At 38.8% G+C, this 12,009-nt stretch overlaps 1 protein-coding gene across 1 annotated transcript in view; it reads right to left on the reverse strand.

Annotated features, from left to right (window-relative positions):
• Window positions 1-12,009, reverse strand: part of LOC123248965 (Grid2 interacting protein) — a 154,907-nt gene that overhangs the window by 21,444 nt on the left and 121,454 nt on the right. The window contains exons 11-13 of the mRNA XM_044677897.1: window positions 6,350-6,425; window positions 4,511-4,707; window positions 3,007-3,162 (exon numbers count right to left, since the gene is read on the reverse strand). Coding sequence (XP_044533832.1) covers window positions 3,007-3,162; window positions 4,511-4,707; window positions 6,350-6,425 — 429 coding nt within the window. The remainder of the gene's footprint in view (window positions 1-3,006; window positions 3,163-4,510; window positions 4,708-6,349; window positions 6,426-12,009) is intronic.

Genomic DNA, 12,009 nt, shown 5'->3' on the forward strand with positions numbered 1-12,009 from the left:
TTTCAGACAAGACCCAGGTCAGGAACTTGAAGAGTTCAGAGCAGGGAGGCAGCAACCAAATTTTTATCCTGGATCAATCCACTTTGGGAATACTGAAAGCTCACAGGTCTCCAGCTTGTCTCTAAGATCCTGGAATAACACAACATTCAATATCCCCAAAGAGTAGCAATAGAATCAGCCTTCCCTCCAGAAATGCTTCAGAGTGCAGTCTATGTGTAAAGTGAAATGAAAAAGTAGGCTGGAAGAATGGCAAACAAAGACACCTGTCAGAAGAGAATGACTATAAAATATTTATACACAATGCCTCAGAGAAAAACTCAACTTGGACACAAACTCAACTAGAATTCATAGAAGAGATGAAGCAAGAGTTTCAAAATGTTTTTATGGATGGAATGAGAATACTTGAGACAAAAAAGAAAAAGAAATGAGATCTATGAAAGAAAGAAATGCAAAAGGAATTAACAACTTGGCACAAAAGTTTTAAAATTTTACCCCAAGCAAGAAACTCCTGAAAATTCAAATGGACCAAACAGAAGCCAATGATTTCATGAGGCAACAAAAAATACTAAAATTAAAAGGTCAAAAAATGGGAGGAAATGTATCTCATAGCAAAAACAACTGACTAGAAAACAGAGAGAAGAGAAAAAATTTAAGAACCATTAACCTCTCTGAACCCTATGACCAAAAAAAAAGCCTAAATACCATATTTCAAGAAATCATAAAAGAAAACTGCCTAGATCTCTTAGAACCAGAGATCTAAGTGGAAGTAGAATCTACCAGTTATCTCCTAAAAGAAACTGCAAAATGAAAACTCCCAAGAACATGCTAGCCAAAATCCAGAGCTTCTAAGGCAAAGAAAAAATACTATAAGCAGTCAGAAAGAAAAAAAAATTAAAATACTGAGGAGTCGGAGAACTTCGAATATGATGTTCCAAAAGGTAAAGGATATAGACTTAGAGCCAAGAATAACTTACTCAGCAAAACTGAGTACAGTGCCAAAGGAGGAAAAAACTTGGGGGACAGCTGGGTAGCTCAGTGGATTGAGGGTCAGGCCTAGAGACGGGAGGTCCTAGGTTCAAATCCGGCCTCAGACACTTCCCAGCTGTGTGACCCTGGGCAAGTCACTTGACCCCCATTGCCCACCCTTACCATTCTTCTACCTATGAACCAATACACAGAAGTTAAGGGTTTTTAAAAAAAAGAAAAAACTTGATCTTTAATGAAATAATAATAAGCTTCCAAGCATTCCTGATGAAAAGACTAGAGCTTTGGAGAAACTCTGAATTGTAAAAACAAGAGGGAGGAGAAACATAAAAAGATAAACAGGAATGAACAATGATAAAAAATTAAGCAAGGATAAACTAACTTCATTGAAATATGGGAAGATGGTACATGTATCCCTTCTGATTCCTGTCCCCTCAGGGTTCACAGAGGGAGTCAAGTGAGACAAGGCTTAAAGTGGTGCTCAATGATTTTAAGGGAAGAATGGAAAAAAAAGGGAAGAAAAATACGCTTGGAGTGGGGCAGGAAGGGCAGAAAGGAAATGAAGGTTCGGAGAAATGATCTTATATGATTAGGATACAAAGTAGACACCTATACCAACAAGGAAGAAGAGATGGTGGGGAGAGGGGAATGGCTGCTGCTTGAAGCTCGCTTTTATCTGAATTAATCGAAAGAAGGAAGAACACACATGCATTTAAAGAAAAAAATTTCCCCCAACACTGAAATAGTGGAGAAAGGGGAGAGGCGGTAAAGAGGGAATTAGAGAGAGGGGAGATGAAGGAAGGATTAGTTCTAAGCAAAGTAAATTCTAAGGATGTACAAAAATATTTATAGCTCTTTTTAAGGTATCAAAGATTAGTAATATGAAGGAGTGCCTATAAATTAGAAGATAGATAAACAAGATATGGTATATAAATGTGATGCAATATTATTGTACTAAACTCTTATCAGTATAATGACCAACTAAGATTCTTGAAGACTAATGATGAAACATACTACCTACCTCCTGATAGAGAAGTGAAGTTTTCAAAATATAGAAAGAGCCAAATATCTTTTCAGACATGTCTAATAGGAAATTTGTTTTGATTGACTATATATATTTGTAATGAAATTTGTTTTTCTTGTGTTTTTAGTACAGGGGTACCTGGGGTGGGAGGTAGAAAAGGTAGATCTTAGCTGATTAAAACCAAACACATATTTTTAAAAAGAACAAAAAGAAAATTTGAGAGCTGATCCACACAATGACCAATCACAATGCCTGACTCATGATGGGACATGTGGCCCACCTCTTGACAAAGAGGTAATGGGCTCAGAATGCATAGACAATTTTTTTGGACATGACCAATAAGAAATTTTATTTTATATAACTATACATGCTTGTAGTAGGGGATTTGTCTTCTTGCTTTCCCACTTGGGAAAGTTGGTTGAAGAAAATAGGAGGGAGAAAATTCTGATCTTTAAAAAATTAAATCTAATTTAAAAAGATAAACAAATCTAGGAATCAGAAGTCCTGAAAACTAATCTAGGTTTTCCCACTAATTCTCTGTGTGATCTTCAATAAATCATTTCCTTTTTTCTTGAGCCCTAGTTTATTCACATAAAATGAAAGGGTCCTTTTGGTTCTGACATTCTTGTCTTCTAAGGTCCTTTCCAGTTCTGACATTGTATATCCTATATTCTCAGGTCTCTCTCTAGCTCTGACAGCCTATGTTCTATGTTTCCAAGATCCATTCCAGCTCTAACATTCTAGGTTTTGTAGACTAAGATCCCATCTAACCTGAAGTATACTTGAGTTCTAAAATAAGGGAAGAGGAAAGGAAAATGGGAAAAGGAAGAAACAAGAAGGCAGGGGAGGAAAAGAAGGTAGAGGGGAACAAGTGAAAGAGACTTGGTACTAGCCAAAGAGCCAATTGGATGTTGCAGTTCCCCTTCTGTATCTTTAGTGGGGACAAGCAGCCTGCTGGGATGGAAAGAAGTGATCCAAGATAGGGAGGTGGTTCTGACCTCTAAGATCTTGGCAAGTTTCTTGCTATTCTTGAGCTCCAAGGAGGCCTGGTGCACACACTCATAGCTGCCTTTGATCTCCTCAGTTTTCTCCTGCAGGGTAGTCTTGAAGTAGAGGCTGCGTAGCCGGGTTTTATATTCTGGGACAGACAGCATCTAAGCACAATGGAGATGTGTGTAAAGGAGAGACACTCAGGTTGCAGCAAGAGTGAGATTCCCTGTGACTCTATCCAGTCCCACTCATCCCACCTCACTAACCCCGCCCCCCATCACCCTTTCACCTGCTCCCATGAGTCCAGCAGTCTTCTGGACCATCCCCACTAATCTCTCCTTGGTCAGGTCACCCAAAGAGAGGCAGGCCTGGATCTAAGTGGATGCTTTCCTTTATTATTATCGTTACTATTGCCCTCCTTCTTGTCTTATATTTGATGACATTCAGATAGAAATGGCCCCAGGATAATTCTCCAAATTGTTCCATTACCTTTAATGTTCAGCAGAATATTATACAGTTGAGTAAAATGATCATTTTTTGGAAATGAATAAATGTATTAGATTAATAATGATAATTTTTACTATTCTTAATAAGGCTAAGAGACTCAGCAAGTTGAGTTCCAGTCCCATCTCTAACATACTCTGACCAGAGGAACCTTGGCAAATCCCAGCCTTTCAGTGATGTGGACAACTTTCTTTACTTTAAAAAAATTCTTTTTATTTTTTCAGTTACATGTAAAAACAATTGCTTACAATTGTTTTCTGACATTTTTTAATTCAAATTTTCTCTCTTCCTGCCTTCCCCCACTATCCCAAAAGTGACAAATAGTCTGTTATAAGTTATATCCTAGGAAGTTTTCTAAGAGAAAACATTAATAAGTAGTGGTCTCTTTGCATTGGCAGGAGGAGTTTCATTCCCCAGAATTCCCTAATATCAATGAAATCAAAGATTGAATAAAAAAACCCCTACAGAATTGGACCTCAGATGACAATGAATCCATTACCTCTCATTTTAAAGATCAGAAAACAGATTCAGGGATAAGCACAAATGGGTGCTTTAAAAAATTTTATTTCCTTCTTTTACTGTGGAACAGTAGAATTTGAGAGGCCTGAGTTCTAGGTCAGGTTCTACCACTGATTGATTATATTTGGGTCTTTAGGGGAGGTGGTAGCAATATTTTATATTGTTTTTTACTTATTTTTTAAACTCTCATCTTCTATTTTAGAATCAATACTGTATATTGGTTCCAAGGCAGAGGAGTATTAAGGGCTGAGCAATGGAGGTTAAATGACTTGCCCAGAGTCACAGCTAGGAAGTATCTGAGGTCACATTTGAACTCAGAACGTCCCCTCTCTAGGCCTGACTCTCAATCCACTGAGTCATCTAATTACACCCTGGGAGATTCTTTAAAAATGGAACATTTTGCCAGAAATAGTGCCCAAAGAAGGAAGGGTCTGGGAGCTCACCTAGACTCCCCCAGGTGATTCCCCCAGGGCTCCCCAAGCATGTTACCTGCAGAACAAACTGATCAGGCTCGCTCAGCTGGCTGGGGGTGTCCCTGTAGCCCTGGTAGCGCTTCTCTTCCTCAGCATCAGGAGCATATAAGAGGAGCTGTTTGAGGTGGGAGGGCTCCAGTCTCTCACTCTCCATGTTCATGAGGATCTGGCGGAGCTCAGGCGGAGACAGCTTCAGGTGGGCAATGAGAATAGCTGGGCAGTGTGGGAGAAAGGAAAAGCCACAGAAGAGCTGATGGGAGAGGAAAGTGACCTGTCTGGTTACTCCATCAGCCTGTGCCACTGCTGGTGGGTCCATTCAGTCTCAGGACAGGCCTACAAAAGCTCTGGATGCTCCTCAATGTCCACCAGAGAGTTTTATCTTGTTAACCGTTGTAGACATCTGGGGTTTCACATCCAACTCTGGCTTAGGAAAATCAGAGACTACTAGAAGTGACCTCTAGGGCAACTCACCCATTAGAGAAAGGAGAGCCCGAGGGCCCAGGGGCAGGGCCTGAGGGGTCTGAGGTCACTTAGCTCCAGAAGGAGCCCTTCCTTCTGACTTTGGACACCATATACTTTCCACACCATCCTGTCGCCCCTTGGGAATTTCAAAAGTCTGTGATAGCCTCAGCCAGCTTTCTGCCCAGACTCCAGACCAGAAGCCATAGTAACTCATTTAGAGGCAGAGGCAGAGAAGTGGTTGTGGGGTAATGACAAAGAGCAGCTGTGACAATCAGGAAGACCCAGGTTTGACACAGGCTGGCTGTGTGATCCTGGACAAGTATCCTAACTTCCCAGTAAGCTAAGCTTCTCTCTATGATTCTAGAAATTGCATTCAACTTCTCTCTCTCTCTCTCTCTCTCTCTCTCTCTCTCTCTCTCTCTCTCTCTTTCTCTCTNTCTCTCTCTCTCTCTCTCTCTCTCTCTCTCTCTCTCTCTCTCTCTCTCTCTTTCTTTCTCTCTCTCTGTGTCTCTCTCTCTCTCTCTCTCTCCCCTCACCCTCCTCTCCCTTATTCCCCCCCTTCTTCCTCTCTCTCTCCAAATCCTTACCTTACCTTCCATCTTGGAATTAATATTGTGCATTGGTTCCAAGGTAGAAGAGGGGTAAGGCTAGGCAATGGGAGTTAAGTGATTTGCTCAGGGTCACACAGCTAGGAAGTATCCAAGGACAGATTTGAATGGAAGATCTCCCATCTCTAAATATGATTCTCAATCCACTGAGTGACCTAGCTGCCCCCATGCCCATCTCCATTATTAAAGGGAATTTCCTCACTAGAAGTTACCTCTACCAATGAAAACAAAGGTTGGATCCCAAACCAAAAGACTTACAGGAGTAATCTGTCTTGGTCTCACACCAACCACTTCCTCCTGGGCTAAATTACCCTCTTCCCCAAATGAATGCCCTGGGGTGGTTTTACCTATTTTTTTGCACTTGGGCTATCTATAACAGTAGTGTCAAACTTGGATAGAAACATGGCCCCTAACCTTTGTATAAGGGTCCCTACTGGTTGCACACTGACTTAGAAAACTTCACATTAATATTGCACTCCTGAATATTGTCCCAGAATTTCTGACAGTTTCAACATGTTTAATGCCTTTGGTATACACAGCAATGGTAAACAAGTGACTTCAGTGAATTCCTGGAGTAATGAAGAACCTACCCTCCTCTCAGCTTCTTACCTGAGCTCACGGATCTAAGAGCCCCAATAATAAATGGGAGTCCTTTCTGATCTGGATCACTATTCCCATAAAACTTGTGTATTAATGTCCTCATTTTCCCAGAAAGAGAAGCCCCCAAATTATCCCATTTGCCTTTGCTGCCCACCTTCCACCCCCATCCCCACACATCTACTTACATGTATTATAGGCCTTCTTATGAGACAAAATCTCGACCACATCTTTCTTTTTAAAGGGCTCAGGTGCAAGTGTTGGCTCTGGAAGAGAAACTGAAAGATTTAATCACAGGTAAGGTTGTGACTGGTTTTCTCTAGCATTGGAGAGGAGAATGAGAAACAGGTACTGAGTGAGCCTGAGAGACAAAACTCTCAGTCACATCTCTAAGTGATCCTGGAATTGGGGGAATTCTGAGCTCTCCACAGCTGAGCTGGAAAAACAAAACAACAGATGAGAACCACAGACCTATAAGCCAAGCTTCCTTTTCTCCCCACTCACTTCTCATTTCATTTCTGATCAACCAGGCCAGAAGGTTTCTCTCTTTAGCTCAATAATTCCTTATAATCATAGGATCTCAAATCCTATGGGAGGGCTTCTAGTCATCAAGTCTCATTTCTTTTTTCAGATGAGGAACCTAAGGAGCATTTTAATTCAGGCCCTCTCATTCAAAATCTAAAACTCTTTATGCAGTACCACATTCCCTGGGTTATTGCCAGTCACTCAAGTTTTGGAGAATTTCCTTTGTATCCAAGAAATTTCCCCCATATTGTTTGTTGTTTAGTTGTGTCTGATCTCTTTGTAATCCCATGGACTACATACTGTTCATGGGGTTTTTCTGGCAAGCATACTGGAGTGACTTGTTATTTCTTTCCCCAGTAAATTAAAACAAGCAGAGGTTAAATGACTTGCCCAGGGTCACACAGCTAGTGTCTGAGACCACCTTTGAACTCAAGTCTTCCTGTCTCCTACCCCAGTGTTCTATCTAGCTGCCATCTAGCTGCCCTACATTATTATGGATGCAAACCCTACAGACACTCATATGCAGGATAATCAGATCAAGTAGTATAAAATTCCTCTCATACTCAGTCCATCCCTACTCTGACCTGGGACAAAATGGAAGTCACTTTAATATATTCAAATATATGTAATCACAGCATAATTAGAGCTAGAAGGGCCCTTAGAGATCATATATTCCAATCCCTTCATCTTGCAGATACAGAAATTGAGGTCTAGGAGGCATTGTGTCTTATTCAAAATATCACAAGAAGAACAAGAACAAAAACAAAACATCACAAGAATAACAACAAAAACAAAAATAAAATATCATAACAAAAACAACAACAAAAAAACAAGGGCAACAAGAAAAACAAGACAATAACAAGAACAACACTGAGAACAACAAGAACAAAAAGAACGAGAAGAACAGTTAGAACAACAAGAAAAATAAGGACAATAAAAAGTATAAAAAGAACAACAAGAACAACAAAGAACAAAAACAAAATATCACAAGAACAACAACAAAATATTATAAGAACAACAATAAGAACAAAAACAACAAAAAACAAAAACAGCAACAACAAGGGCAACAAGAAGAACAAGGACAAGAACAATGACAATACATGCAAATATATGGTAAATCTCCAGCTACCTGAGAACTATCATTATAGGAGGTACTAGATGTGTTTGGGCTAGCCACAGAGGGATAGCCTTAAAACCAATGGGTGAAAGTTATAGGAATCTGAATAGCATTCTGCAAGACAATTAAATTTGGACCAAAACTTCATGTCATATACCAAGGTAAAGTCCAAATGGATACATTATCTAGTTATAAAAGGATGCATCCTAAATAAAGTAGGGAAGCAAGGAAGAAATTACCTCTCAAATCTACAGAGAGGGAAACAAATAACAGATAGGATCACATAAGATAAAACTAAATATGCCCCCATATATAATCTGTTACAAAGTTCCTGTCAGCTCTACCTTTATAATGTCCACTTCTTTCCTCTAACAATGCTACCTCCCTGGTGTATGCCCCCATCATCTCCTATCTGGATTGCTAAAATCACCTGCTGGTTGGTCTCCTTGCTTCAAATCTCTCTTTCCTTCATACTATCCTCCACTTAGCTGTCAAATCCTAAAGTACAAGTCACCTTTATACTCAATAAACTCCAGTGGCTCCCTATCACCTCCAGGATCAAATATAAAACTCTATTTGGCTTTTAAAGTCCTTCATCATTAAAGCAGCTTTAAGTTTCCATGCCACACCCATAAGAGGACAAAGAGGACATTGGTTCATTCCTACCTTTTCAGTCAGGTGTACCTGCCTCCCTTCCACATACTCTTTGATCCAGTGACACTGGTCTCCTTGCTGTTCTTCACAATGAAAAACAGCATCTTCTCACTCTAGGCTGTCCCTCATTTCTGGAATTCCCTCCTTCCTCATCTCTGCCTCCTGACTTCCTTCAAATCTCACCTAAAATCCCACCTTCTTCTGGAAGACTTTTCTAGTTCCTCTTCATGCTAGTACCTTCTCTCTCACACACACATATATATATATATATATGAAGATATATATATATATATATATATATATATATATATATATATATATATATAATTACATTCCCAGAGTTCAACACAGTGCCTGGCACCAAGTAAACACAATAAATGTTCTTTGAGGGGCAGTGAGGTGACTCAGGGAATAGAGAACCAAGCTTGGAGATAGAAGATCTTGGGTCCAAATCTTGTCTCAGATACTTTCTAGCTATATGACCCTGGGCAAGTCATTTAATCCCAATTGCCTAGCCTCTACCACTTGTCTGCCTTTGAACTGATACTAGGTATCCATTCTAAGACAGAAAGTAAGAGTTTTTTTTTTAATGTTGATTGACTATCTGAATACACAGCTATGCCTCATCATCCCCAAACTTGTTATTGACTCCATTGTCTTCTATGTGGCAGACACCTTTTTGGATCTTAAACTTTGCTTTTGTACTTAGGTTTCTGTTTCCATAGAACCAAAAATATCTAATCTCAGCACCTTCTGGGGCAACACAGACATATACCATTTCCACACTAACTCTTGCTTTGCCTTTCTTCATTAGAGACTCCCCAAAAGGTCATCTCAGGAAGAATAAATCACATTGGAAACTGTGCCAAACCTCGAAGAGCCTTTGTTTTAGATAATGGTTGCTATCATACAGATTGCTTCACTTTCTTAGGTAGAGTTCACATCCTGTTAATTAGTAACAGCAAAAATTGTTGATATGTGTACTCGTCTTGCTGCTCAGAACAAAGTTAGGAAGAGGTCAAATTCTATTCATTGACTTACCAGTCACTGCACCTGGTAGGTACAAAAACATGGTAAATCTTCAATTATCTGAGAACTATTATTGTAGGAGGTTACTAGATTTGTTTGGACTAGCCACAGAGAACAGCCTTAAAAGCAATGAGTGAAAATTATTGGAGATAGATCTTAGGTTCAAATCTGGTCTCAAATTCTGGAAAAAAATTAAATCTGGTCCAAAACTTCATATCATATACTAAGGCAAACTCCAAATAGATACATTATCTAGCTATAAAAGGACGCATCCTAAGCAAAGTAGAGAAGCAAGGAAGAAATTGCCTCTCAAAACTATGGAGAACGAAAGAGTTCATGACTAAACAAATAACAGACAGGATCACATAAAATAAAATTGAAAAATTTTAACTATATAAGTTTCAAGAGTTTAAGTTAATGTAAAATTAGAAGGTAAAAGTAACTGGGGAAAAAATCTTTGCAAGAAGTTTCTCTGATAAAAGTCTCATATCCAAAAATATATTAGAAATTGATGCAAATTTATAAGATTGAGGGACATTCCTCAATAGAAAAAATGATCAAAGGATGTGAAAGAATGTAGTTTTCAAAGGAAATAATCCACACCATATAAAAATGTTCTAAATCAACTAATTATTAGAAAAATGCAAATTAAAGCAGCTTTAAGTTTCCATCTTACACCCATCAGACTGGCAAAGATGACAAAGGTGAAAAACAACAAATTTTGGGGGGCATCTGGGTAGCTCAGTGGATTGAGAGTCAGGCCTAGAGATGGGAGGTCCTAGGTTCAAATCTGGCCTCAGACACTTCCCAGCTATGTGACCCTGAGCAAGTCACTTGACCCCCATTGCCTACCCTTACCACTCTTCTGCCTATGAACCAAATACACAGAAGTTAAGGGTTAAAAAAAAAACAAATTTTGAGGGTCTATGGGAAAAGCAAACACACTAGTATATATTGGTAGAGCTATGAATTAGTCCAGCCATTTTGGAAAATAATTTGGAACTATATCCCAAAAGTTATTCAATTAGGTTTACTTTTTGACTCAGTTATTTCACTAGAAGATACCACTTCTAAATAAAAAAAAGAATCCAAATACATTCAAAAATATTTATAGCAGCTCTTTTTTTACAGTCCCAAACTGGAAACAAAGATGAAGGCTTTCTATTGGGGAATGGCTAAAAAAAGAGATTATGATATATGAATATGATGGTATATTATTGTGCCACAAGAAATCATGAAATTGGCAGTTTCAGAGGAAAGTAGAAAACTCTTTAAACTGATAAAGAGCAAAGTGAACAGAACTAGAAAGGCAATTTATATAATGACAACATTACATAGAAAAACAACTTCGATAGACTTTAGAATGTTGATTATTGTGACTTGAGCAGAAGCAGGAATTCACCAACTGTTAAAGTTTAGATTTGAACCAATTATTCAAATGTTTGTATGTTTATATTGAAGGACTGATTATTTAGGATTCCTTAACATGGCTAGGCTATGCTTAATGGCTTTAATAAAGGCATCTATCTTTATATAGAAAGCAGATATTCTAGCAGAAAGCAGGTTAGTTTCTTCTTTCTCACATCCTATACAGACCATAAGATCATATCCAAAGCACCACTGATAATAAACCTAGGGGCAGCTTGCCTTAATCAACTCAAATTAATGAAATGGAAATAAATAGCCTTGAGTGCTGAACTAGCAAAATCAAAACCAGTACAGTAACAGTACACTATTTCATTCATTCATTTATTCAGTTCATCTCAGAGGAGTGGTGGTTAAAACCCCTCATAGCACCTCATCAGATCTCAGAGGTTCTTTGTAGGGTGGACTAGAGGCTGACAGTCTGAGAGCTTTGCCTTTTGTCTGTTATGATGAATGACAAAATCAAGATCTAAAAAGACTTTAAGTTGGAATGCTGGACCGAAACCAACAAGATGAAATCTGGTAGAGAGAAACTCAAAGTCCTGCATTTTAGATAAGGAAAAAAAAAGCAACCTGACAAGTATGTGATGGGGCGACATAACTAGACAGTAGTTTATATAAAAGCCATGAAGATTTGGGTTGCTTGGAAGTTTGACATGGGCCAACAATGTGATGTGGCAGCCAGAAAAATGTAATGGGAGCTTAGGCTATGCAAATAAAAATTTAGTACTCAGATCAATGGAGGTGATATTCCACTGTATTCTGCCCCGATCAAATCATATCTGAAATACTGTGTTCAGTTCTGGGTACCAGTTCTTGCGGGGTAGGAATGGTAATTAAACTAAATCATGTCTGGTGAAGGATGACCAGAATTATGAGGGGTCTGGAAACAACGGCATTGGAAAAATGATGGGGAAAAAAATCAGGATATTTAGCCTAGAGGAGAGAAGTCAGGATAGCTCTTCTTCTATTTGAAGGACTATCGATATGAAAAGGATAAGCTATATTTGACCTAACTTCAAAGCACAGCACTAAGTTACAGGAAAGCAAATTATGAATCAATACTAAGAAGAACTTCTAATAATTACATCAGACTAA

This window comes from Gracilinanus agilis, chromosome 1 (assembly GCF_016433145.1).
Source record: "Gracilinanus agilis isolate LMUSP501 chromosome 1, AgileGrace, whole genome shotgun sequence".
In the NCBI taxonomy this organism is placed as follows: Eukaryota; Metazoa; Chordata; class Mammalia; order Didelphimorphia; family Didelphidae; genus Gracilinanus; species Gracilinanus agilis.